Here is a 27,234-nt window from a genome sequence, read left to right on the forward strand (position 1 = left end):
TCGCGGCGCACCTGTTCCGAGACGTTTAAAGCGGACCCCCGTTTGCGTTTGCCAAATTTTCAGCGAGCATCCTCGCCAGTCAGACACACACTGCGGTTGTTTCTTATTCTTTTTTTGACTCAAAGGGATTCCCTTCACGCAGCACCGCGACTACAAAACAAACCCGCGACACCCTAATTTATCGGTTGCCTTTGTGTCTGCGCGCGGCCAAATTACATCAAATCCTTAAAATTCGCCGATCTCAATTGCTTCGAGATTTCCAAAGAGCAGCGACGAGCGTCGGCCGCGATGGCATACATAAATTAATAATAAGTCGGAACTGAGTCAGTGGTCCAAAATTAACCCAGTGGGGCAGCAGTCAAACAAAAGTAGCTCCATGCAAACTCCCTCGCGCCCTCATTCGGAAACAATCGACACATTTAATCCTCTTCAAATTACGAATAATATAATTTTTTATTAAATTATGAGACCTTTAAGTGTGAGAAAAACTTGAATGCAGAATAATTTAATGAAATTAAAAATTTTTATTAGATAATGATTTATACATGTATTATTTTTAAAAATAGATTTGTAATGACACAAAAATTTAATTCTGATTGTACAAAATTTTGGAACAAAAGTTTTTTAAATACGTTATTAATTGTGTATAGAAGAGACGTGTATCTTTTAGTTCAATTTTAGTTTCAGAATGAAGAGATTTTAACAACGATTATGTAAAATAGTTTTTCGGGAAATAATTTTGAAAAATTATTCCAAAATTAAAATTATCACCATAAGAAAAATTTCTTTAAATTTAAATCCTCACATCATTTAAAACACTGGTTTCCTAGAAAAATGATAAAATTTATTTATAAAAATTCGGTCTAGTCGCGGGTTCAAAGATCTGTGGATCCTTTTCTTTTTTTTGTGAACAATCGGCCAATTACACACAGGGAGGGGTGAGTGTTGTATAGTCTCCGCAAGCTTCGTCTTGTTCAGACTTGTTTCTGATTTTCGGCGCGCGGTATAATTGAGGGAGAAGAGAGGGTCCGCTGGCCAGAAATCTGCTCTGCCTCCTCTCTTTCGCATACACACGCAGGGCAGTTAGTTTTGTGTGTCCGTGCCAACCCACGGGCTGACTAAAATAACCCACAGCCCGAAGCCTCCTGGTTGAAATGTGTGTTGAGAGTTAGAAGCAGAAAAGAGGCACGAGCGCAAGTGGCACCGCCGCACCAAAACGCCGCACGCCGGGACACCTTTCTTCCTTCAACCCTTCTAAGCAGGTACGTACCTTCGGCACCCACGTGCGAAATTATTTCGACGACTCATAGGCAAAGGCAAATGCAAGTATTTATTCTGAAGATTTGTTTTCGACTCTGGAAAATGTACAGTCCAGAGGTGTGATGCATATTGCATACACGAGGCTTCATAGTTTCAACCAGCACAAATTGCGTTTTAAGTTTTAATTAGAGTGCAAAAGTTGCAAGTCACGGAGTGCACGAATTTCTCACTTAAAGCGGTTTAAATGGCGGTAAATAAATCAATGTAACTCTGAGTAAATCGCATTTTCTTAATTTGATATAAAATTGGAAAGTGAAACCATTTTAATATTAATGCCAATTAGAAATTTTTCAAGTCGCATGAAATTTCAAAATGAAATTAATGCAGTTTTTACAGCACTAATAACATTTACATGCCCATATATGGTTGTATCAACATAAGGTTTTTATATAATTTTCATTTAGAAAAACTGACTTCAGTACAACAATTCAAAATTGCAAAATAATAATATCAGAAATCCAGAATAATGTGTATTTCTATTCAACAAAATTATTTTGCATGCAACAATTTGAAAATTTTATTCTGTTTTTAAATCGTTTTGCTTAAATGTTACCATTTTTAAGCGTATATAAAAAAACGATTTGCAAAAAAATTTCTGCTTCATCAATATATTTTAATCATCGAATAATCTGCTGAATTATCAAAGTTATACTTTTGAAATTTATTAATAACTTATAAACTCTTATTTATTAAAAATACTTAAATATAATTATATGATCAGTGCCAACTTTAAACATTTTGTTTGACCTCAAGAATAAAACAAAAATTTAAGGTAAATTTTTTAGAAAGATTTCCATTTTTATTTAAATTTTACTGCTTTTTAATGTTATTTTCTAATATAAAATTTACAATATAAGATTGCACAATTTTATTAATGTTGGCTGAAATTAAAATTCTATCGGGAATATTTATACAAAATCATTAAACCCCTGCAACTCGTAAAGAAATTTAATCATTAATAATCTTTTAAGTGCTTTCAATTAAGCACCTGCGGCGAAGAAGCCAGGTGCTCCTCGTAAAATTTTAAAAGGTGCGTGAAAACTAATCAGGTTTGAAATTTACTAGCTTTCGAGACGGAGACTTTTCAATAGAAACTGCAAGTTGTTGACGTTAATTCAGTTATTTACTTGGATGCGCCGCCGCGACAAAGGAGAAATCTGCCGCGGCAGAGATGAATAATTGAGAGCTCGCATTCTTGTCTCTCACGCGCGTGCTTTATGCATTTTTATTGAAAAAAATATATATAAACAAGAAAACCTTCTCTACAGATTTCACTTCAAATCGTAAAAAGAAATTTATTTTGAAATCGCTCTCAATTATTTTTTTATTTCAATTTTACATCTATTTTTAAGCCCTGAGATAAATTTGATATAAATCTTATTATTAGAGCTTGATTGGAATTTCCGGAATTTCTTTGATTCGATTCTTGGGCGAGTTCTCGTTACTCGATCCGCGGATAAAAATTGCGTTGAATGCCCCTTTCGCCACCCACCCAAGCAGGCTCTCGTCGTGAGTCAATGACGGGTTTAACACACTCTGCGTCTCCAACCGGCAGACGTGAATCGTAAAATACATTCCAGAGCGCGTTCGCAGATTAAGAGTGCACGGCTAGAAGATTGCCTCGTTTTTGCTCTCGTGCGACCGGTGCACCTCCAAGGTTCATTGAATTGAAATCTCGAGAGAGAGTAACTTTATCTCGCTCACCACTCCAAGAGCACAGAGTGGACGCCCGTCTGACATGAGCAGAGCAACCAGAAACATTTTTTCGCAGAGGTCACTCTGAATTGTCCATTTTTTTCAATCAATTAAGAATAATAATTAGAAAAGAAATAAAAAATGAATATTAAAATTTTTTAATAAAATTCTCCATAATAAATCTATTTTTTCTATTCACCATCTTTGATAAATAGGGTAATATTTTAAAATTAGAAAAAAATGCAAGAAGTGGTTATAATTTTGTGTTAATAATTTTTTTTTTTTTTTACAAATATTTTTTAAAATAAATAATTAAATTGCATTATTTTTAAAATGTTTTACTTTTAACCAAAAAAAAACCTATATTTTTGTATGTTTTTCTTTGATATATCATTTAGATACGTAAAAATATCTTTTTTTTTGCATTTTTTTAAAATCATCTGAAGTTTACACCTTATCGAAAGCAATTTTTCATCTAAAATCTGTGATTTTTCGGAGCAAAATTGTGCAATGTTTAAAATTACTAAATATGTGTAAATTGATGAAAATTAGTAGAAAAAATTTCGTTTCGTAGTTTTGTAATAAATTTCTTGCAGTTTTTTCTGCTTTTTTTCTGTGGGATTTTTTTCTCCGCAGGACGTGACGATTTAAAAAAAAAATATCATCACGCTATACATATTTGCGCAATTGATCGATCTACGTTGATCAGAATTTGCGCATTAAAAGTCTAACTTCTACAATATACCGGCGTCCTCTGCGCTGTCTGTAATTACAATATCCTCCGAGTTTGTTTTCGCAACGAAATCGCACCTCTGTACAAAGTGTGTGAACAATTCGCCTGCAGCCTATAATTACAACGTTCTAAAAGCTTTACATAAAGCAGCGCGAAGGTGAAAGAAATGAAGCGTGAGTAATGGTGAGCGAAGTCTCAATATTGTCCGTCTTGTTTTCTCACATGAATTGTACCCTTCGCGTTCCTATTGTTCTCCGACACGAAAGACAAATTAATGTCACGAGGTACATATCAGAGGCTGATAATTGTTATTTGCATTAGTCATTGCGCCTTCAATTTATTTCTTAAAATCTTAAAATAAAAAAAGGGCGTTTGAATAAAAAAGCTCAAATTAATTGGCATAATTTGATTCAAAAGGTTTTGAGTTTTGAACAACACAGAACAACAGAGTAAAAAAGTTAAAATTCTAATGTTGAGAAGCTGACAGATATTTAAAAGAAAATATTTTTATAAAAATGAAAGATTTATTGGCTACTAATAATTATTGAAGCACAGACCAATCCAACTCCAAAATCTTCAATAAAATTTATTTTGCCAAAAAATTATTTACAATCTATAATCGTTACATAAGAATCTTTGGAAAATGAGCGTTGTTTAAAATTTCCAAAGTATTCAGACCGTTTTAAAAATGTAAAAATAAACATGAGTACCAATGATAACTAGAAATAAGTTCACAACTTAAACCCTTTTGTGAATAAACCAGAAGTCGTAGGTATCCTTGTGGTGCATTTTGAAACCATTTCTCTCCATATGGGCAATTATTTCAGTGTGAACCGCAACAGGACTGTTGTAATGTTCAATGACCATTAACTAAAAATTTCAAGTTTTAAGTGTGTAATAAAAATTAATAAAACCCACATCAACGGACACTCGATCAAAGTCAATAGTTCTCAAAATATCAAGCTCGTTTCCCTCAACGTCCAGATTAAAAAAGTCCACTTTTGTTATTCCGAGGACGTTCATGAAAGTGTGAAATGGAATACAAAGAGCCTCCACGTTAAAAGTGTATTCGTTCTGTTTTGTGCCACTTTCCACGATTTTGCTCTGCAGCCCACTGTCCACAAAAGTGACCTGAGATTGATTTATTTCTCAAATTTATAAATTAGAATTTTAACTGAAACCTTCATGGACGTTTTGTTCTTGCTCATGCAAGTCGGCGCAATCCACGCCTTTCTGCCTTTGAGCAAAAGTCGTTGAATTTGTCTAGGACCGGCGTCGACCAGCAAACCCTTCCAGTTAAACAATTTCTCCAGCGGCAGCGAGCTGGACAAAGACTCTCCATCGAAAGCCCCACAATCAACAAAAAATCCGTTGTTCTGAAATGATTTTCACGTTCATAAATTTAATCAAAATAGTTCAGTTCCATGAGTTAAAAATAAAAAATACCCTGTTTTTCAAAAGCGAGTAAGCTATTAAAGACGAGTTCATATTTGTATAATCGGTGGCATTAGGGTTGAAAAGGGCGTAAGGAGAATTCCGGTCTGCCGGTTCGATCAAAAGATTTCTAGTGTAATCGAGCAAAACAGGGTCGTTCTCAGCCAGTCCGCTAAATTGGTCCACTGCAAAAAAATGGCACAAAAAATCGAGTGATGAACGAAATTTGCAAACGCATACTTGTGTAAGCCAAAAGAGTCTGCGGTCGCTGGTTCCATTCTTTAAATTTGTAAGCACTCAAAATAAATGTCGTGAGAACTAAAATTGCCACGACCACTCGCTTGTTGGAAGGCATGGCGCACAGTGTGAGCATATCAATTTTGTAGCGCCCTTTATCAGGTTGGTCGTTTCCTGTCCACCTTTTAATTTCGGTTAATTGCACCCTCTTGATTTCATATACATTTCCTTGAATTTACTTTTCAACCTTTTTCATATTAAAAAAATTAAGTAGTCTTAAAAACTTTTACCATCAAATGGACTATTTCAGTATATATAAAAGTTTTCAATAAGTAATTGATTTTTTTTCGATTGTTTGAAAATTCCAGAAAATAAAATCAGAATGTTTCAAATTTGTCTATTTATTTTCTTTTTGTGAAATTTTACCAGAATTGCAGAATTTTTTAATTTTTTCAAAATTTTTAAAAACAATAATTAGTTAAATTTGCTCTTTTTCGTAAGAATTTAGCAAATGTTGCAATCTTTAGGCAGCGAAAAAAATTGAAAGTTGAAAGGGTTGAATAATTGGCTACGATTCAACAGATTCTCGATGGGAATCGGAGCAGCGAGCTCAACAAATCGGACAAACATCGAAAAATTACTTTCTCACAGAACGTGGCGGAGAGAGTAGAAGAAAACAATTAAAAGGTACGGCACGTCCGTTCGAAAGTAAATGTGCGTATGTGTGTATTTACTGCGGGGCTGTTATTCGCCGTACGTGCCCGTAATTAGGTCATAAAAGCGAGGGGACTTTGTGTGTTTCAATCGAGCGATTAATTAAATCTGCGCGAACCAAAATAGCCATAAAACAAAAGGAGCTCGGCGAAAATAAGAAGAAGAAGAAAGACCCCTTCGCGTTTTGTTTCCGTTTCGCGAGATTGACGAGTCAAAGAAAGGAGTGCAACCTAGTTCGCGCCGAGAGGGGTGTTGATTGGCCGGCGTCCCGCGACCGCCCGAATTGGGTCATTTGGCCATTGCGGCCAGCAATTGATGGGCCGCTTAATTGGCTCGCCTTTTATTTAAAAAAAGGAGGACCTATTTCATAGAAAAAAGAATATATCGGCAAGTAAAATAAAAAAGCTTTTATTCAATTTTCTTTATTTTATTAATAAATAAATTTTGGAGAATATTAAATCTTCAAACGCTTAAATTACACAATATTCTAATAACTTATTCTGGATTGTTATGCAATTATTTTTCTTTTTAAATTGTGTTCCCTTTGGCTATTTCAAACAATTATTTCTAAATCGGGAATTTTTGTGAAACATTTAAGAAAGCATTAAATTTTCTTATTTTTAAATTTGTCACGAATTTAATTAAGTAAGAGACTTAAATAGACCATGCAAGAAACTCTACTTGGAATTAAAATTGCTTTAACCACGAACCGGAAAGCGTGTCAGCAAAATTTACACAACCGCAAATTTTAAAATTACGCGTAAATCTCTGAGTTTGTCTTTTGTGCGAGGTTCACCATAATTGTTTATCATTTCCTGCGCCAAATACAGAGCTAATCAATGCCCCGCAAATAATTGTTATCTTTCTCTATCAACGTGTACGACTGTCTCGTGTGTGCCATAAAAACAATTGTCACACATTTATACAGATAACCTTCAATTGTCTCTCTCGACTTTATTATTTTCACAGAAAAATCAAATTAAAAAAAACCCACACGGCCAAAACAATGAGCATTTCGCACCAAAAATAGGAAGTACCTTTTTGAGAGGAAAACCAACGAGCGCCTTAACATTGGCATTGATGCAGCTGGGTTAAGGTCACCCACATGCGGCGTGCCCAAATACGGAAACCTTTATTTTTTTATAAATAAAAACGGCACTCTCACTCTCATCGTTAAAAATTTTACGTCTTTACGTTGAGGTCAAATTGCTGAGCAATGGAAAGTTTGTGGATTAAATCAACAAATATTGGGACTTTAACTTATAATTCAGTTAATTGAGTTTAACACAATTAAATATTTATCTGAAAAAAATTATCACAGTTTCAAATAAAATTGTGTTAGTCTTACAATTAGTCCATCTTTCCCTAATCCAAAAGAAAATGCAGAAACTTGAGAAAATTGAAGTTTTTTTGATACGTCAAAACAGACTTTTGAAATTCTTTTCTAAATCAGCGTTTGAAGTTGCATTTTGTTTATGAATAGCTAAGCATGTGTTAAAAATAGTTAAAAACCAAATATTTTAAAAAGTAATCTGGGGTTGTCCCTGAAGATTTTGTGAACAGAATATTGAGGCTGAAAGTTACAATGGCTTAGCTGTCTGTGATTTTATTATTGAAGAAATTGCAGCAATTTATTATTTAACTATTTTCATGAACAATTTTCCCCACTGATGAGAGAAAATTTATCAAGAATGACAATTTTCAAAGTTAGGAAAAAATAAAATAATATAATAACTTAATAATTTGTTTTAACCACAAACAAAAGAGTTATGAAATTTCCGTTACTTTCAACCAAAATTGCCAAGAAAGAAAAAAAATATTAAATTAATAATAACAAAATAAATAATATTAAACAATGAAGTATTAAGACCTTTGGTCCATATTCAAGTTGAATCCAACGTTTTTTTTAATACCCTCACAAAAACTAGCAACGTTTTCTTTTGCAAGAAAATTCTATAATATTTTATAGAAATTTTATAAAATATTATAGAATTTTCTTGCAAAAGAAAACGTTGCTAGTTTTTGTGAGGGTATTAAAAAAAACGTTGGATTCAACTTGAATATGGACCAAAGGTCTTAATACTTCATTGTTATTAGACAAAAAATAAATTATCATATACTCTGATTAGACAAAACGCACGGGCTTAATCGACAATCAAAAACAGTGTACGAAATTGCAAATAATTATCTCTCGTCCCTGCCAAGTTCGATCGCGATGGTCCGTCTGTCTCGCGGCGGGAGTGCTTGCTCGGTGCTCGCTGCTCCTTCCTTCTTTTTCCATCTCTCACCATCTGGCTGCTCTTTCTTTCTTTGGCCGTCAGTTAACCGCCGAGTGCTAACTGGTGAACACGCGCGCGCTGACCTGAGCCGCAGGTGCGCTTTGTTTTGTAGAAGTTTTTTCTCAAGTTTTTCGCTCACAATGGCCACGCGCACTGTTGTGACGAGCGGCACCAACAACAACCAAAACACGGCCGACTTGGCGGACAAAAATAAGAGGCTGGCCTACAACATGTACCGGGGGATGCTCACCCAGTTCTACCCGCAGGCCAACGCCATCATCGAGCAACTGCCCCAGGAGCGCGTCTCCTACGACCAGGGAGTCGACCGGCAGATTTTGGAAATGATGTACGTTTTATCAATCTATATATAATTTTTTCCACGATTTTAAAATCTTATCAGCTGTAGTTGAAATTGTAAAGTTAATGTTTCTTAAAAAAAAAAAAATAATTTAATAAAATTTTGATAGTTTTTTTTTCAATTATTATTAAATTTTAAAGATCTATAAAGAAATATTAATAATTGAAATTTCTCAAATTTTTCTTCTACTAAGAAATAATTTATTTGCAATTTGATATAAAATAAGAAAAAAATTAAATTTAACTATTATAAGGAGCATTTCTAATGAAAAAAAAAAATCCAAAGTGCAAAGAAATTGATCATGAATAGCCTATTATTTTGGGTTTAATTTGATTAAAAAGTAAAAACATTCATATAAAAATAATGCATTAGCCTGAAAGATCTCTCCGCAAGGATTTCAACAATTTTTGTGTGTAAAATTAACGGAATTTCATAAAATTTAATGCAGGGTTTTTGATTCAAGAATAAATGTTTGATGATAATTTCTTTCACTTAGAAATTCAATATTTTTCCATACACTTATAAATTTTAAATGCAAATTTCCAACTCAGGAATTAATCCGAGGAAATTGCTAAAAATTGTGAAAAGATGGAGTGCGTGTGGTCGCAGCATGAACATTTTAATTTTACACGCGAAAACTGGTTTTCCAGTCGGTATTGTTCCTTGCAGAACAGCGTGCAAATAACATGGGGTGAAAAGTGAGACACGGCGAGCAACAATCATTATAATTTCAAACTCGAGTCCAGTATTGCTGTAAAAGTGGGTACTATATGAATAAATGTACTGAAATGTACTTCAGTATTTTCATTGTCATGATTATAATCAAATTAAATAAATAAAATGCAGTTTTATAATCATTATAATATATATAAAAATTGATATTATTTTTGGGTCAGATATTAAAAACTCTACAAGAAAAATGTTACAATTAATTGATATATTCTGTTCTTAATTTATAAATTCATATTTTGTTGTTAGAGTTGATAAAAAGTTGCAAGTTAATTTATTGTTAGAGTTTGTATGTTTTTCCCGATGTTGTCGTTTTATGGGTTTTATAGTTTTTATTTTAAAAGTACAAATATAACATGGAATTTAGAAACTGAACAAAGGAAACCAGTGTTTTGAAAATGATTGCAAAAATTTTAACTTTTGAATAGAAATCTCACACAAGCAATATCCAAGTGGTAGGAAATGTAAAGCCAATTTATTATTTTAATTCAATTAAAACCGATTAAAACGCAAAAATAACCGCAATTAAATTACAAAATATTGAAGATTTAACTTATTTCTTCATATTTCAATTGGAACTGCTGAAATGAAAATGAGTAAATAATTTATTTAAAAATAATCTAGATAATTAAACAAAATAAAAATGAAAAAATTAAGTTGCCAGGAAGTTGCTACATTGATAATTTACTGACCAGGTTAGTCATCATCGAGAACACATTTTATTATAGAATATTTTATTTTTGAATCATCTCCCTCATTGTTGGACCGCATTTTATTACCATGCGTTTTTCCTCATTCCACATGTGAATTACAATCGAAACACCCACCGATTCCAAGTAGGCGTCTCTCTTGCAAAACAGCAGCATAGGGTATCAAGTGCAGACCGTTTTTTTTTTACTCTCTCGGCGCGCCAGACAGTGGTCTGCCGGACTACACGAAGGACTGGAAGCTGCCTCTTTTTTTATCATCGTCATAAAATATATATGCGTGTAGAGAGGATTGGAAAGGCGATGTGAAAAGCGGCCGTTGATGCTGCGGCCGAGAAAGATGACATCATATTATATACTCTGGATAATGCGTTTGAGGAAAGATGCTGACAATATAAACCGTTGATGGCACTATTTTTAAATACGAGAGCTGAGTCAAGTAGGGAAAGTACACTCGCTTTGTTATCATTCATCAAAAAAGCTTTCTGCCGTGAATCACAGTTTTTTAAAAAGACTTCTTGCATACGGGTGGTCCTTGACAATCTGACGAGTGCTAGATTTGAAATCGAAAGCTTATTTTCCATTTATTATGTTTCATTATCATGGTTTATCAAAGTGGGCTTTTTATTGAAAATATGCCTGTTCAAATTTTATTAATATTAAAAATTTAAATTGTTATTCATTGTTATTTTTCCGATATTTCATCAAGAATTAAAAAACCTGGATCTGAAGAAAAACCTTTTAAGTAATTTACAAGAATGAAAATTAATTGGGTCAAAATTTGAAGTAGGCAAATAACAACAACAAATCCAAAATTTTAAAATTACAATTAAAATATAATTTATTGATAAAATACACGACAAAGGAAAATTATATTTAATTTTTTCAAACTTGTTTATAATAAATTTTTTTTATTTATTTTGATTATACAATTTAGAAAAATTCTTAAATTCCTTGTATTTCTATTTAAGAATACAAAATAACTATCTGTAAGCAGAAAATTTCATAAAATTACTAAGAAAAATCTTTGTATATAAATGTGCTGTTTTTCTCTGGATCGTTTTCTGCGGTCGGTTCGTTTTGCTGCGGGGCGAGGTAAAGTGATTCAGCCGCGGTAATGAGCGACGTGCGCGGCGCCGTCGAGCATTATAAGCCCATATAAGTATGCTAGGCGTCGAATTAGCCATGCGGTTTCATCTCTGCGACTAAATAATTACGACTGCTTATGGGCAACGATGCTAATCGCAACCTTGCAACGAGCTGCGGGAGAAAAATAAGTCACACACACACGCGCCTGGAGACTAGGCAAATAATTGGTTCGCGTTGTGCCAAATAGGGGAGAACGAGAAGTGAAATATTATTTTATCATAAACTATATCTCTAAAATTGTTCCAACCAAAAATAGGAATGCTTTATTTTTTTACATGAGTTTTAAAAAATTATGTATATTCGTATAAATTCTAGTTAAAATTCAATTTTATTTGAAAATATTTACAAATTTTCAAATTAAAAATCAATTTATTTTACATACTAAAATGCACAATTAATATAAATTTCATAGAATTTGAGTTTTTAATCATTTTTGTAAAGCAAGCTTAAAATTCTTAAAAAAAAAACTAAGTATTATAATTGTAAGAACTCAAATATTTTTAAGAATTTTGGCTTTTTTAAACATTAATAAACTTAGTATTTTAGTTTCGTAACAGCTGTATAATCATGAAGACCAAAATGTTTTTAAAATTCAATCAAGTTTAAATCAATCTATGAGAATTACAAAATATAACTATTTTTTACTTTTGAAAACCCCAAAAATTCTCAAATTATATACACCAAAATTATGTTTTTAATTTATTCATAACTATAACTATTTTAATATTATTTAACAACGAAGTTAATTTCAATAAAAATAAATTTTACTCTTGTCTAGAGTTTCGACTCCGGAAAAACAATTTCACGATCAAACATGTGGGGTGTGCTTGTGCTCAATTTAAATATAACCTTTGCAATAAATTTTGCGCGTCTCGCTCTTTTCGGTTGCGCAAACTCGCCAATCGGTCGATCCGCTGGCAAATACCCAGATCGGTCTCCTATAAGCTAAAGGTTGTAAATCCAAGGTCAAGGTTCGCGAACTGCCATTATGTCTCTCACGGAGGATGACCGGCGACCGGCCGACTGACTTCTAAATTTAGCACCCATAATTTACGGCCTGCTGGTGTCGCCCCCGAAGACCAAAACAAAACTTTTTCGGGACTCTTGTTCTTCGGAGCAGGCGATTCGCGAGAGTGATCGACTATTTTTATAACAGCCACGCGCGGACCACCTAAATTGAACGATTGGAAATAAAAGTGAAGAATAAAATAAAATTGCTGAATTATATCAAATGGCGATTAATTATTAATTGATATTTAATCTGCAGAATATTAAAAAAGCAAATCAAATTTAAAAAACTTTACTTTTACAAATAAGTGTTTTTAGACTAAAAAAATTTGATTTTTGATTAAAGGAGTTACGTATTTTTTTAAAGGGTTTTCATTATTGATGCCTAAATTAAGGTCTATTTCTAGAAAAAAAGCAGTCAATTTGGATAAAATTAAATAAAAAGGGACAAAATTAGTATAATTTGTAATAATTCAGGCTGCTTCCTTTATTATTATGAATTAAAATATATTAATTATCATAATTGTAGCTCATTTTACTTTAAATACAAGAGAAGTTTCAGACTAAAATTAAATTGACAAGCAAAAGATTAAAAAAGTGTGTTTTTTACAATCAAATTTTGAGATTAGAAACAATAGAAAATATACCTTAATTTGCTCTCAACTATTAATCAATCAATCAAATTGTCCAAAATATTTTTTGGCATTTTGCTCCATTTCACGAGTCAGATTTTGCTTATCTTGAAACCGGCCGTGTTTCTTTATTTTTTATTTATACAAGGTTTAAGACCTTGAAACGTGTCTTAAAGGTTGCATGAAAGTTGTTCGACAGCGGTGGAATTAATGAAATTTGAATTGTCACAATGAGTAATGAGAGAAACCTGCAGGACGCATCCTGCTCGAAACTCTCGAATTAGAAAAAAATTAAAATAAAAGATCCACCGGCTGTTCCTAGAGTTAATTCTCGAGCCAGCTGCGCATATTTTGCCTGCTGCGATTTAGCACTGCAGCGGTGAAAAACAAACAGAGAGAGATAATTGGAATGCAAGCGGTGCGCTCTTGTTTGCATCAGATTGAAACAAATAAACAGATGCACATACAAGTAGCTAAAGAAACACACCGTTTATATTTAAAACTATATTTGTATTTGCAACTTAATACACGACTCCTTTCTCTTCTTCTCATTGCAGACAACAATCGAGTCAAATATCTGGTGGGGCCAAGCGAGGGTCCAACATGTCAGGTGAGATGAGCGTTTTTATTGCTTTCGAGGTCTCTCTTTTTGCAAGGGGATCGCCTGGGAACGCGTCTCGTTTCCAAGGCCAGTTTGCTCGTTAATTACAATTTTTATTGATTAAAAACCTCAAACCGCATGTTTGATCCAGCGGAATTAATCGGAGATGATAACTGTTGTTATAGGTGATTTGGGTGGAGGGCCCGGAGTGCCACCTCCGCCACCGCCTCCTCCACCCCCGATGCCCGGTCCTGGAGCACCAATGGCAGCCAGACCTAGGGTTAGTATTATTATGAAATTTTAGACTTAGATTCACAGAAATTCCATCACTTTTTTGTAGTTTTATGCAGCATTTTTCTGCCTATAAAAAATCGTAATAATTTTTTTAAACAACGAAATATACTGTGAGCAAGATTATGCATTTTTTACCTAAAAAGAAGTTTTAGCGAACTCCGCCATTGCTATAACAAACTTTAACCCCCTGTCAAATGTCAATTATGCAACACGCTTTACTTGAAAGTGCAACGTGTAGCATAGCCATAAAAAGTATTTACTTTTTATTTAAAGAAAATAAATGTTTTTACTTTAAATTTCGTTACTTATATTTATTTTCAATATTCTGCAGCCCCCACCTTCTTCCTCTTTGGAGCCTCCAGCGGCCATCCAGGTGGCCATGATGGGCCAGAGCAAAGACAAAAAGCCCTTCACCTACACCCCCGGGGGCATCGACCTCTCACAAATTAAAAGCCCTCGCATGGCGCGTCGAATTTGCCGCAATGCTGCCAACGAAGGGGTCTCCGGGCCGCCTCCACCGCCTCCGACCAACGGCCAGCAAGCGCCACCTCCGCCGCCAATGGCGATGCCCATCCTGCCACCCCAAGTGGCCGTTCCCGTGCTGCCTCCGCCGCCCCCAATGCCTCAGAACAACCACCGACCGCCTCCGTCCCCTCAGCAAATGCGGCCCCCGCTGCCCCCTCAACAACAGACGCGGCCCCCGCCTCTACAGCAGCCTTCCTTGGCTGAGGTGATGAAAGCGTCCCTGCCGGCGCAACCCCCATCCTCTCCTCAGCCCCAACTGCAGCAGAGGCCACCCCCGATGCCTCAGGTGGTCAGAGCACCGGCACCGCCTCCGCCGCCTCCACAATTGGTTCATCAACAGCCTCCACCGTCACCTGTTCCTCAACAGGTAAATTTAATATATAATTAAATTATAATTAATTTTATTGAATTTATAAATTTATTAGGTGAGACATGAGCCAGTTCGGGCCTCTCCGACTCCGACCCAGTATCAGCAGTCGTCCCCACAAATGACTTACCAATCGCCTCCGCCGCCCCCTGTTCCACAACAGGTAAAATTTTGATATTAAACTTTATTTTATTAAAAAAATCTTTATTTACTAGTTCTATTTGAAACTTTTTATTTTGTGTATTGTTATTCAAATTTACCCAATATTCATAAATTAATCATATTTTAATTTTAATTTGTCTCTTTTGTATGCTGTTACATTAATTATAATGTTTTGCTATTTTTATTTTATTTTTGTATTCATATTTTATCATTTTTATACAATTTTATTTTCATTCACTTTATAATTTTTGTTCAGGTGCGAAATGAGCCAATTCGAGCTTCCCCGACTCCGAGCCAGCTTCAACAGCCACCCCCGGGTACACTTTACATCCCTGTGGTGATGCATCAACCCCAACAGCAGCAGCTGCCGCCGATTCAGCCTGCCTCTGTGGCGCTGAACAAGACGCAGAACATGCCCTGGATGAACTCGGCCTCGCCGTCTCCACAGTCACCCGTTCCCATGTGGACCCCGACCAGCACGCAGCCATCTAACACCAGGGTCATCCCTATTCAAATGGAAGGACGCAATTCGCCTATGAACGCCGCTCCACAAAACAGGCCGCAGCAGCAGCAGCAGGGTGGTGCTAACGTCAGGGTCATCCCAATTCAAGTCGAAGGCAGATCGCCAGCAAGCCCACCAGTTGTTACTAGGTATTTATTCTTTTATTCACAAAAACACATCAAACTAAAATATTAAAATTGTAGTTACAATTAAAACTCTTTAACAATTAATTAAATTGATGATGCTTTTAAAACAGTTTGAAATGTCCTATTTTATTTAAAAAAAAAAAAATAATAATAATTTAAAAAAACCCGAATTTGACAGCGGTTTTGTAAAATATTACGCTAAAGCTTATTAACTTTAATTTTTGTAAAAATCGCTTCAATTAACCACTTGTAACTTTTTGCTAATTTTAACTCTGTTTTTTTGCACTAACATAGCCCCGGAGTGCTGTCTCCTCGGGCTGGTGGTGGTGGTTGGGCATCGCCTGGTCCAGATAATCCAACACAGTCTCGGTCATTCAGGGTCCTGCAGAGAATCACTTCCTACGACGAGGTAGAGGCCGAGCCACAAGCGGCGCCAGTCTCTCACTCAGGGCCGCCCCCTCCCGCTCCAATGCAGCAGATGAAGAAAATGCAGCTCTCAAATGATGACAAGGCCCTGATGGATCGTTTCAAAGCACAAGGCAATTATTTTTTTTATATTTTCTTTTTTATGTACATCCTCCATCATTCATTTGAGAGTTGAAAATTAATGTATCAACCTCCTGATAAATAGAAAAAATGACAAACGGCCATTCAAACGGACTGAGAGCTGCAGTAGTAAAGGAGCTGACGAACGGTCACAAAATTAATGGCTTTGGTAGCGTATTTCAGCTTTTTATTTTTACGGTGGTGGCAGTTTATAAAAAAAAAATGATTTAATTTACACATTCAAATTTTCTTATTATATTTTTTCAATTATTTTTAGTTGACGAAGACTCGTCTTTACACGCTGAGGCTGATCCTAGATACAGAGGTGCGGCGATTCCCTCCAGGGCCTTCAGAATGCTACAAACCATGACAGGGCCTGATGGAAACAATATACCTGCTGACGGCTATGGTAGATTTAGAAGATCAAATTTATAAAATAAAATTTTTTAAACTTTTTGAATAGCTCAAGCGCAAAGGATGCCCGTTCAGCAGACTAGAGTAACGTCAGAGCTTTACGTGCCACCCTCAGAACAGGGGGCGCAACCCGAGCCTCGCAAATACACTGGAAGTGCAATCCCCTCTCGGTCCTTTAAAATGCTGCAAGCCATGACAGGGACAAATCAAGACGAAAGTAAGTTTAAATTTTTTCTCAATATTCTCTCATCCATTTCATGGCACCATACTAATTAACGGATGGGTCCAACTTACTTCAATTGAATAAGATAAGAATGAAAAATAATTTAAAATATATAAGCACAGCAATGATATTTAGAAAAATTAGGATTTTACTAGATCTTTATAATACTCATGGAAATTCAAAAACATTTTTATTTTGTAGACGGCTTGGCATATAGCGAAGCACCTGCTGAGGCCATGTATTACCCTAACCAATCTCCTTGCCCCTCTCCCTATTCCTGGTACTATCCTCCAGAGGGGAGCTCTGGCGACCCTGTCTGGGACTCATACATATACGCTTATTACCAAACATATGGGCAATACCCTCCTGGATATTATTATCCCAACGGCTATGAGTCGGAGGAATTTTCTGGCTACTCTTCCACCGAGGAAATGGGCTATTATGACCCGCACCAAGCGGCGGCCTATTACGCCAGCCAACAAGAATCGCAAAGTGAGTCGGACAATCAGGCTGCCTCCACCACAGACCAGGACCAGAACTCGTCGGATGAAAGTGAAGACTCGGAAACTGAAGTTGAGGACAGCGACGAAGAGGAAAACGTAGAGCCAAAACGGTCAAGCAGCGGCGCGATACAAGCAATTAAATCTGTCACTGACGTAAGAGTGATCACCACAGATGAGGATGACAGTAGTGAGCCTGAAGAGGAGGCGACGATAAAACAGCCCGACAGTAGCAATTGCTCCCTGGGAAGTAAACAACTCAGCATTATTTACGAAGAGAGCGACGTTTCAGATGCAGAAAGCATGAGGAGGATGAATGGAGGATGGAATCGGAATAAATCGTGCCCTGAAACAGAATCAAGCGAGGGAGAAACTGAGGACGAGTACCCAAATACTAGTGCAAAGGAAGAGGATGATGATGATGAAACTAGCACAGAGGAGGAGTCTGACGAGAAGCATGTCATCGGAAAAAGCGTCACCCCGAGCGAATCAAGAACCACGGTGATCGACACTAAGGAAGAAAGTGAAGAGGAGGAAGAAGAATCTGAGGAAGAAGAGTCTGAGGAAGAAATTAAAATTCCCTCCAGGCCTACTCAAACCAAAAAAGAAGAAAGTGAGGAAGAGGAGTCTGAAGAAGAGTCTGAGGAAGAAGAAAATATCATAAAGCAACAGACAGCAAAAAGTAAAAACTCATCTGAATCAGAGGAATCGGAAACAGAAGAAGTATGCCTAAAGGCAGTAAGGCCCGTTCTTTGCAAAGATGATGAGGAGGAAGAAACCAGTGATGAAGAACCGTGTGATAGAAAACTGATGAATTCTTCAACAGTAGTTGAAATATCCAAAGCAGATTCCGCAGAAATCAGGGAAGAGTCCGAGAGTGAAGAGGAGAGTGATGACGAGGCAAACGCCACGGTAACCGTTCGTCTTCCCTTAAGAATCAAAATAAGCCCCAGCAGCACTAACTGTGGACCGGTTGCCACTTTGACCGTTGGCAACAGCGAGGAGGTGCAGAGCTCCGAAGCAAAGGCAGCTGCAAAAGTTGAAGAGTGGATGCAAAGGAGCGAGTCAAATGCGAGCATTGGCAGCAGTCCTGAAGTTTCAATTTGTCTCTCATTGCCTCTGAGAAGAAATCCAGCTCCTCCACCTGAAAACGAGGACAGCCACTGGGAGGATGACTCGAGCAGCACAAGCATTCAAACGGTGCGCCACAGAAGGACGAGTGCCTGCAGCAGCATTCACAGTATTGCCACCAATCATCAAGTGTCAACCCCACCTGTAGATAGTGACAAGGAAAAGTCAGACGACTGGGACACTAGCAGTCCGGCGCAACCTCAAAGTCCGGCTATCAAAGAGGAACAGCCCAAAATTGTGGCACAACAGCCCGAGGAAAAGCCGAAAAGGTCAACTTCCTCAACGACCTCTGCCTGCGAGAAGAGATCGAAGCGAAACAAGAGGCGCAGCTCGACGGAGGATGATTCAGGAGTGACCGACCTGAGTCGCCAGATTTCAGATAGCGAGTCCGAAGTCGGTCTGGATCTCATGCTGGCGTGCCAAAGGGCCGCGACGCACTCTCGGCTCTTTAAGTTGCTGCAAGACGCTGGCGTCTGCAGTGACGATGAGGAGGACGAAGAGGCAGAGGAGAGTGACTCCCAGCAGCAGCAAAAGGAGAGTTTAGATGTCGTGATAGTGCCGGTTACTAAACCGGACGCAAAGCCCAAACGGGACACCCTTCGCCTACCTCTGCAGGCCGAGGTCTGCGACAGCAGTAGCCTCAGCAGCTCCGAAATAACATCTCCAGCCTCACCGACAGTGGCCGCTAAGCTTGTCCGTGAACTCGCCAAAGAGTTGTCTAAAAAGAAGGGTAAGAAAAGCAAGTCAAATCGCATCCACGCCACCGCCCTGCGAATCATGAAAGAGGAGGACAATGACCCCTACGACACAGGCACCACTGGCAGCTCGGCCTCTTCTGACAGCGGAGGTGCAAGACCGTCGCCCTTGCAGACGCAGCAACCGCCCATGATGCCGCAGTACTACCCTGCCTACCCTCCACCACACATGTACGGCCCTCATTACTACGACTATGTCGATTACTACAATTCTTGGGGCATGATGGACCCCAGAGAATACGCAGCCATTCCCGCCAGGGCGTACCGCGTGCTCTCGCAGCCAGGGGCAGGTCCCTTGGAAACTCAGTTCGCCAAATGCCCTCGGATCAGGCCGTTTGTCCAGTCCCCTCTCGTTCCCTCTCAACCCTCTCCCACCCCCAACTCGCAAGCGAACAATTGTAATTCGGCCTCATGAACCGTCTGAATTGCTCTTCTCTTTCTCACTCCAATTATTAAACCCAGGTTCGTTGAAAAAAAAAATCAAAATATATAAGAGACTGAAAAAACGTTGAAAGCATTGATTAGAACTTTGTGGCTATACGAATTGAATTGGCGAAAAACACACACAAAAATGCAAAAGTTTCACAAAATTTTTCTGAGGCTTAAAAAAACTTTCGTTAGCTCAAAGTGGTTGGCGGCGGAAATTACTCGCTCATTTCCTGACGTGCGATGACAATTTTTGCTTTTGAGTCAGGTTCTGCGCGCACCAATTAAGCGCCGCTCAACTTTCCGTAGTGCGTGTTATTTGGATTGAGTAGGCTCCGCTATTTCGATTTAATCCTAACGCCCTGTCACTGGTTTAAAATAATAAGTTATTTTCATAGTTTGACTGTGCTACTTTTCTTCTTATTTATTATTTGACCCTTTTTATTTGCCATAAACTTCTCTCACTTGGAGTAAACTCCACCAAAAAACTATAAATTTAGAAAAATGCAGGTGTCCTCACAAGGTCACTGGCGAGGGTGGGGGGTTGGTATTAATTACATTATCATGCAATTGCGAATAAAATAATGAAAAGTAAGTAGTTAGCTGTAGAAGTTATATATTCTCTCTCGTTTTTGTTTTTGTATCACATTTACATTCAGCTAACAAACCATATAATTATATATTTTATCAATAAATCTCTCACGACATTTTTCACAAGTCACTAAAAGCGCGAGAACTTTAAATAACATCGCTGCCATCCATAACATAATCAAAGTTTTCATTAACTTCTCTCATCAGCATTGACCCGTAAATGGTGCAGTTTGCTTCAATGATGGAGGAACATTCCGTTTTTCGCACGCTTCTCATTTTGACTAGAGACCCACCCTATGAGAAATTTCAACCGATTTTCTGCACAAAATGTGAAAAGGCCGAAGGAGAAAATCGGTTGAGCACAAGCATGCGTGAAAGGTTTTGTTTTTTGCACGTCCCTTAGTTCAAAATTCAAGGATAGTGAATTTTATGTACCATTATCATTTTAGTTTTTAGTTTTATACTGTGGTTTCTAACATGATTTGCTATATATTGAAATTCATCACTTCAAAAGGTCTCTGCTTATGATTTTCTCTGTCCAAAACAGGTGCGGGTCACTACTCAGATTTGTAATTCTGCAGAGATGGCTGGCGCTTTGACGAAAAGATGAAGCTTGAGGAAAATTTTCCGAAAAAAAGAATGTCAGCAGCCACGTTTGAGGAAGAATTATGATTCGCAGAAATTTATAGAATTGTAAATATATGAGTTTACAAATTAAGAGATATGTGAAAATTTGTGGATATACCTGCCATAACAAAAAAAGAAGAAGATGCCCATGCGTATGAGCTTTTAATTACGTGCATTTTTGTCTAGCAGCAATATAATTATTGTTTCAAGTTTTCCGCCTGTAATAAAACTATATAATTCTGCAAGACCACTACACGCTCTCGATTTTGCCGACGACGTTGTATCTATCTCTCTTTATTTTCCGTTGTATACTTTTTTTTAACTAACCAATGACGAGGAGGAAATTACCAAGATATTTATATTACGATTTTTCATGAACGTGCATTTTAATAATATCATGAATGTGTGGAATGCAGACATGGAAATTTTATTGATGTTGCGGTACTTAAATAACTTTACATGTATATCTTCTTGTGTGCTTAATTTTTTGCCAATTTCAATTTTGTGATCAAAAGATGAGTAGATGAAGTTTTTTTTAGTTACGAGCTTAGCTACTTTCACGTTTTGTATTAATGAATAAATAAAAGATGGACTTAAATAATTCTAAAATCTGCAAATTTTCTTCAATCTCCTGTATCAAATTATTGTAATGCTGAGTTGTCAAAATTAATTTTTAAGTAACATATTGTTTCATAAAAAAGATCAAATTTTCAGTTCTGAAATAATTCAGATAATTCAATTTCATCATAATTCAAATCAAAATTTTTAAATGTTAAATAAATTTGTGCACCTGCATTTATAAGAAAAAATTCTTAAGCGTAAATAAGACAACGACGGCTAAAGAGAGTAACAAATGTAAAAATCAAAAATAAAATAAATTAATTTCTCTGCTTTATACTTCCAGCAATGAATTCTTGAATGTTAAATTTGGGATATTTTTATAAGTTCAGAAAAAGCTGCATTGTTAACAATTGTTATGAAAAAACCATAAGAAAAATGTAATACATATTAATTTACTTATATCTGTGAGAGAAACGCAGAAGATAAGCGCACGTGGCCACTTTCCAATGTATTTTGTCGTAGAGACGAATTTCCCCTCGCGCCTTTTTGCGAGGCGATCGCAGCGCCACCACGTTAGCGACACGAGCGCCGCGAGGTGGGGATCGTGACGTCACAGTCGTCACAGTAAACTCGTGATCAGTTGTGTCGAGCTGCGTCGTTGTATTTTGCGTCAAATTAGGCCTTTTCTCTTTGCACACCTGCCGTAACTGCCCGTTAATCGGATTACCTGCCATTTTCCACGCACTCTTGATCGAGAAAAGACACCAATCAGGTGAGAACCGTGGCGAGACTCGTCAATTTCGGCCAGAAAGTTCGCCACCATTACAACGGCGAACGTCCAGGGTCGCGCTGAAAACTCGCTCTTGGCTACATTTACTGCTGTAATTGCACAATTAACCAACCTCGTCATATCCACCTCGGTCCCTAGTAATTGGAAATTGCCATTTTCACCTCCGAGAATGCACCTGAGTCGCAATTTCGTGGCCTTTTTTGCAGGGGATGGGCTCATTGCGACTGTCACTTTCGGATGAGTCACTCCGCAGCCACACTGACTTCATAATTGCGCACAAAGAATCTCGTGAATAATTGCTCGTGTCGTTTCAGGTCTGACGAGAAATGGCAACGCGCAAGAAAGTGCTGCTGAAGGTGATCATCCTGGGCGACTCGGGCGTCGGGAAGACGTCGCTGATGAACCAGTACGTCAATAAAAAGTTCTCCAACCAGTACAAAGCGACCATAGGTGCCGATTTCCTTACCAAAGAGGTCATGGTCGACGATAGGATAGTTACCATGCAGGTGAAAAAATTACAGAAAACCGATATGTCAAAATTTATGAATTATTCAAATTTTCAAGGACGATATAAATGACTTAATTGTGACGTAATTTCAGATCTGGGACACTGCTGGACAGGAGAGATTCCAAAGTTTAGGGGTGGCTTTTTACCGAGGAGCCGACTGCTGCGTCCTCGTGTTCGACGTCACGGCACCCAACACCTTCAAGAGTCTCGATAGCTGGCGGGATGAATTCCTCATCCAGGCTTCCCCGAGGGACCCCGAAAACTTCCCTTTTGTCGTTTTAGGCAATAAGGTTGACCTTGAGAACAGAGTGGTAAGAAAATAACTAGTTAAAATTTTGTGCGTTGCGATTTATAATTATGATCTGTTTGATCTTGCTTTATATTTATTAAATTCCGAATGGTAGTGATGGGAAATCCATTGTAACAATTTATATCAAAATTGTGCCTTTTAAGTGGGTTGTTCTTTATTTAGTTTTATTTAAAAAATGGTTTTCTTTTTCTTACTGTCGCATTAAAAAATAATAGACAAAAGTCTAATCACATTATAAGAAATAAACATGAGTCAAGTTACTGTGAAATTAGTTATTTACATTTATTCTTCAGAAAGAATCATTGAATTTATGAAAAGAAAAATCAAAATTCCAACTTAAAAATGGCAATATTCTGGAACTGGATTCCTATTAGAAGCTAAATTTAATTTTAAAATATTATATTGAAATTTTCAATACTTTAAATTTAATCAATTGATTTAATTGCTGATATGAAGTGATTCATTTTTTACTGTGATTTTTTTAAATCTTTACTTTTTTAGATAAAATTTTAACATAATTCTTCCTTTGAACCCCTTAGTTCTTATTATAATTATTATAATTAAAATTGAAATTTTCATTTGACAATGATCAATAATTTGTAAAAAAAAATTCTTCCAGATGTGCTATTTTTTTATTTACAAAATCAGCTCTTAAGTTTTCCCTTCTTTCTGCAGGTTTCGGCAAAGAGGGCGCAGCAGTGGTGTGCCAGCAAAAACAACATCCCCTTCTTTGAAACGAGTGCCAAAGAGGCAATCAACGTGGAACAGGCCTTCCAGACCATTGCAAGGAACGCTTTGGCTCAGGAGAGTGAAGTGGAGCTTTACAGCGAGTTTCCCGACCAGATAAGACTCGGCGAAGGACAGCGCGGATCCCGAGGAGCAGGAGACAACTGCTCATGCTAACCACTCAGGTTAAAAATTAACCTTGATTAATTTTTTTCCATTTAAAGATTCAAAAAATTTAGAAGAATAAAAAAAAACTTAAAAGTTCTACTGGAGATACTGATTAATTGTTTCCGTTGCCAATTTTAAATTCATGTTTAAAAATAATTAATGAAATACCTGGAAATACCTTTTGGGATTTAAAAATTTTAATTGTCAATTTGTTTATTAAATTTGAACCATTTGCAGGTGGTCCAGTGAGATTACAACTATCAAAGATGAGAATATCAGCAGTACCAAGAGGCCTGCTCAGCTTTTTCATTCCACTGGCTTGTTCCATCATGTCTTGCGCCTTTTAACCTTCTCTTTTTAACCTGCTCTCATTGTGCAACAATCATCGAAGAAATCGCGCAGTGACTCGGAAAAACTCATTGATTGGCTTTGAGATTTTGAATTCTTTCGCAAAGCTATTTTATGAAATGGTTGTTCGCGAGCCACCAATTATTGGCAAATTTCTGTTGTCAGACTCAATGTAAATAATAATACGTGTACGGATTTTGGCACCGCAATTGAGAGAATTTTTATGCTTTTTTACGTGTGAATGCCTGCGGATGAACCATTTTTCAGCTTTTTCTTTTGGCCAATCTGAAAAATTGTTCCTGGCAAGCATTTTGTTTGTACAAACCAAATTATCCAGCGATTCTTGTCGACTGCAATATCAGGCTGCTCTTGAATTTAAGTCTTTATTTTTTCTTTCGAACTAATTCCAACTTAAGCCTCATCATCTTGTAGTTCTCTAAATAAAAAGAATACTAATCCAGCTGTCCTTGCCAACAGCCTATGTCACATTTTGTATGGATGCAATACACACCATTTCGATTTCACTTGCCGCGAGTGGCAATTTTAATTTATGGGTCGTGAGAAGCGATTGATGATCGGAAGTGATGCAATTTGTATAACTATCCAGCATAGTTTGCCGATAATTGTGATTAACTATAGTAGAGTCTTTAAAAAATCACATAAAATACTTTTGAATTTTAATTTTTCAGCCGTGTGCTTTTCAAGATTCCATCTCTTCTTTAGTCCTCACCAAAAAAAGAGGAAACCAAAGCATCGTTGTAGTTTTTCTCGCCTTTCATGACAAAAGAACAATTCAAAAAGCCTGTTCAACGAATGGGATGCAGTTTGTTGAAGAGCTTGTCACCACTGATAAGCAGCTGAATTCATTTGTTGAAACTCACTAAAGCATAGATAGGCTGATTACTTTAGTTTGAAATCAATTATATGTCTTTGCTTTGGACCAGTTCACAATCATTGTGAGATCTCCCATGCCAGATTCGCGTTTGGTCCGCATTGATCGATGCTGTTGAAAAAAAGTAACAAGAGATAGAGATGAATTATATTATGATTATATTATATTAAATTATCTTACTATGGAGTTATGATGATTACATATTATTTACAAATAAACTGATGGTAATTTCACAATATTACTGTGCTTTTTGTTTATAAAATTCATTTTCAAGTATGTAGTTGAATTAATGTTCGACGTACTGTAAAAATAGTGTTTTTTTTTATTGCTTCAAGTTGTAATTTGTATTGGGAGTAAAATACAGTTTATTTTGTTGTAAATAATTTATATAAATAACAACAAAACTTATTTATTAAATGTGAAATTTGATTATAAATTAATTATTTTTATTTTTGATCCGCAACTGCTGATTCTTCATTAATTTAGTCTGATAATTTTTTATTTTTTTTATTTCACTAAAAAAATATTTATTTAAATGAACCAACCATTTCACACACAAATGAATTGAAAATCTTAATGAACAAATTGACCGATTTCTAGTTATTTCTAGCAGAGGCTGGACATTTTTATTTGCTCGGCACATAAATTTCCATTTTAAGTTTCATCAGACTTTTCACCACTTGGAGCAACTGAAATGCGGCGCCAGGCCAGCCGTGACCATTTCTTTCAAAGATTTATAAACCCAGACGACGAAGAAGTAAACATCCTCCATCCTTATTATTGCCAGCCTTTTTCCGTCCTTTTCTGAGAGAGCAGAGTGGAGGTGTCTCGAGAAGTTGGGACTTCCCTACTTGTTTTGTTGTTCTGCTCATCCCTTTACCTGCGAGAGATTTTTTGGCGACAATAATAAGAGGATGGGGTTGCGCGCATGTACCTGTCACAACTCGTTCAGCCGCGGGCCAAAGACCCCCGGGGCGTGGAGAGAAAAAGATATGAGAAAAGAATAGGAAAAGGCTACTCTCGCAATCCCCTCGAATTTTTTCTCTCCAGCGCGAAATAAAGGAGGAAAAGAAACGCGAAACAGCTTCTGCATTTCGCACCCTGCAGGTGAACAAACGGGGGCGAATTTAACTGTGAGTAATGGTCCTGCGGGGATAATGGGATTTTTTGCGTCACCGCTGTACAATAATTGTGTATACGTTTTATTTTTTTCTCACAGCGAGGGAGACGAAGAAAAGTTGCAATTGCGAACAGAGCAATCGTCTGAAAAAAAGCAAAAGGAGAGAGGGATCGAGGGATGCTTTTTGTTTAAAACATGCAAAGGGTGCGGCGAAAATGTAAAAAAGTGGAGTAGAATATAAAAATGAAGCAGAAAATTTCTCATATAAAAAATAAAAAAGTCTTTTTATTTTTTATCCATGACCGCAAGTTTATAAAGTGCCGATATAAAAAAGAAGGAAATAAAAATGAATTAAATTAATATCAAAATTTTTGCAGCTGAAATAACACTTCTCTCTCTCTCTCTCTCTCTGGTTTGAATTTTAATGTTTGTTTGGCTAATTAATTGTCATTCACGGCAGCGTGTAAATAATCAGCACCGCGTTTTTGCAAGTGAAATTCCAGTGGCAGACAATTTTAATTTAGTCCCTGCGGTTTGGCCCAATTCACGGTAAAAATTTGTAATTTAAATTTGGGACTACAAACACAATACAAAGTGATTTGACTCTGTTGACGGCGGTATAATTAATTACTTCGGTTGCAAAGTTATTTGCTGGGGGATACACGAGGCGGTTCATTTTAAACGGAAATTTTATTGAAACGGCGGTGGTTTTCGATTAGCATAAATCAATTGGACTGGAGCGCAGTAATGCGTCAACGGGGCAGATCGATCAGTTAAAAGGAAAATGGGTCAATTTATATTGTATGCAAATTGATATAAAAAAAAACTACATCAAAAGAAGATTAGTTTAAAGCTGCTATTATATCTTTCAGACGTTCATTTACTGAATTTATAAAAGAGCACGTAACAAATTTTAAGTTTTCCGTAAAAAAATCAAATACGTGCAATAGTGATCTGGATTTCTAGAAAGTTGCAAAATACAACATTTTTAATTTATATTTTATAT

General features: G+C 36.6%; 3 protein-coding genes across 7 annotated transcripts; 2 read left to right on the top strand and 1 right to left on the bottom strand.

Annotated features, from left to right (window-relative positions):
* The first annotated feature begins 1,021 nt into the window (after nucleotides 1-1,021).
* Nucleotides 1,022-21,414, top strand: LOC132193185 (protein piccolo-like). Of its 4 annotated transcripts, none has more exons than XM_059613654.1 (12): nucleotides 1,022-1,262; nucleotides 13,553-13,605; nucleotides 13,782-13,876; nucleotides 14,222-14,782; nucleotides 14,841-14,945; nucleotides 15,201-15,595; nucleotides 15,887-16,131; nucleotides 16,224-16,307; nucleotides 16,416-16,547; nucleotides 16,602-16,769; nucleotides 16,977-19,623; nucleotides 20,726-21,414. In XM_059613654.1, the coding sequence occupies exons 2-11, from the start codon at nucleotides 13,599-13,601 to the stop codon at nucleotides 19,574-19,576; spliced, it is 4,392 nt and encodes a 1,463-aa protein (XP_059469637.1). In that variant the 5' UTR covers nucleotides 1,022-1,262; nucleotides 13,553-13,598; the 3' UTR covers nucleotides 19,577-19,623; nucleotides 20,726-21,414. The 4 variants fall into 4 exon arrangements, with proteins under 4 accessions (XP_059469637.1, XP_059469636.1, XP_059469633.1 ...); XM_059613653.1 differs by lacking the exon at nucleotides 1,022-1,262 and adding an exon at nucleotides 8,376-8,758 and having other exon boundaries at nucleotides 15,971-16,131; XM_059613650.1 differs by lacking the exon at nucleotides 1,022-1,262 and adding an exon at nucleotides 8,377-8,758.
* On the bottom strand, nucleotides 4,402-5,711 carry LOC132192869 (protein Star-like). The gene is made up of 5 exons (XM_059613055.1): nucleotides 5,423-5,711; nucleotides 5,195-5,367; nucleotides 4,930-5,124; nucleotides 4,667-4,879; nucleotides 4,402-4,618 (listed from the first exon to the last, which is right to left on the bottom strand). Exons 1-5 carry the CDS (start codon nucleotides 5,553-5,555, stop codon nucleotides 4,487-4,489), a joined length of 846 nt encoding a protein of 281 aa, XP_059469038.1. The 5' UTR covers nucleotides 5,556-5,711; the 3' UTR covers nucleotides 4,402-4,486.
* A 555-nt stretch (nucleotides 21,415-21,969) lies between the features above and the next one.
* On the top strand, nucleotides 21,970-25,346 carry LOC132193186 (ras-related protein Rab-7a). 2 transcript variants are annotated; one of them, XM_059613656.1, is made up of 5 exons: nucleotides 21,970-22,247; nucleotides 22,471-22,662; nucleotides 22,757-22,975; nucleotides 23,650-23,885; nucleotides 24,106-25,346. In XM_059613656.1, the coding sequence occupies exons 2-4, from the start codon at nucleotides 22,483-22,485 to the stop codon at nucleotides 23,875-23,877; spliced, it is 627 nt and encodes a 208-aa protein (XP_059469639.1). In that variant the 5' UTR covers nucleotides 21,970-22,247; nucleotides 22,471-22,482; the 3' UTR covers nucleotides 23,878-23,885; nucleotides 24,106-25,346. The 2 variants fall into 2 exon arrangements, with proteins under 2 accessions (XP_059469639.1, XP_059469638.1); XM_059613655.1 differs by having other exon boundaries at nucleotides 21,971-22,138.
* The last annotated feature ends 1,888 nt before the right edge of the window (nucleotides 25,347-27,234 follow it).

The sequence above is a fragment of the Neocloeon triangulifer genome, unplaced genomic scaffold (assembly GCF_031216515.1).
Source record: "Neocloeon triangulifer isolate White Clay Creek 2 clone unplaced genomic scaffold, ASM3121651v1 ptg000003l, whole genome shotgun sequence".
Classification (NCBI taxonomy): Eukaryota; Metazoa; Arthropoda; class Insecta; order Ephemeroptera; family Baetidae; genus Neocloeon; species Neocloeon triangulifer.

Excerpts from the sequence above, each read along its gene's own strand:
- LOC132192869 (XM_059613055.1), bottom strand. The coding sequence starts at position 5,555 with ATGCTCACACTGTGCGCCATGCCTTCCAACAAGCGAGTGGTCGTGGCA. Across the intron at positions 5,125-5,194 it reads ACTCGCTTTTGAAAAACAGG|AACAACGGATTTTTTGTTGA; the intron begins GTATTTTTTATT and ends AAATCATTTCAG. Across the intron at positions 4,619-4,666 it reads TTGATCGAGTGTCCGTTGAT|TTAATGGTCATTGAACATTA; the intron begins GTGGGTTTTATT and ends TGAAATTTTTAG.
- LOC132193185 (XM_059613650.1), top strand. The coding sequence starts at position 8,553 with ATGGCCACGCGCACTGTTGTGACGAGCGGCACCAACAACAACCAAAAC. Across the intron at positions 8,759-13,552 it reads CGGCAGATTTTGGAAATGAT|ACAACAATCGAGTCAAATAT; the intron begins GTACGTTTTATC and ends TTCTCATTGCAG. Across the intron at positions 14,783-14,840 it reads CGTCACCTGTTCCTCAACAG|GTGAGACATGAGCCAGTTCG; the intron begins GTAAATTTAATA and ends TAAATTTATTAG.
- LOC132193186 (XM_059613656.1), top strand. The coding sequence starts at position 22,483 with ATGGCAACGCGCAAGAAAGTGCTGCTGAAGGTGATCATCCTGGGCGAC. Across the intron at positions 22,663-22,756 it reads ATAGGATAGTTACCATGCAG|ATCTGGGACACTGCTGGACA; the intron begins GTGAAAAAATTA and ends ACGTAATTTCAG. Across the intron at positions 22,976-23,649 it reads TTGACCTTGAGAACAGAGTG|GTTTCGGCAAAGAGGGCGCA; the intron begins GTAAGAAAATAA and ends TTCTTTCTGCAG.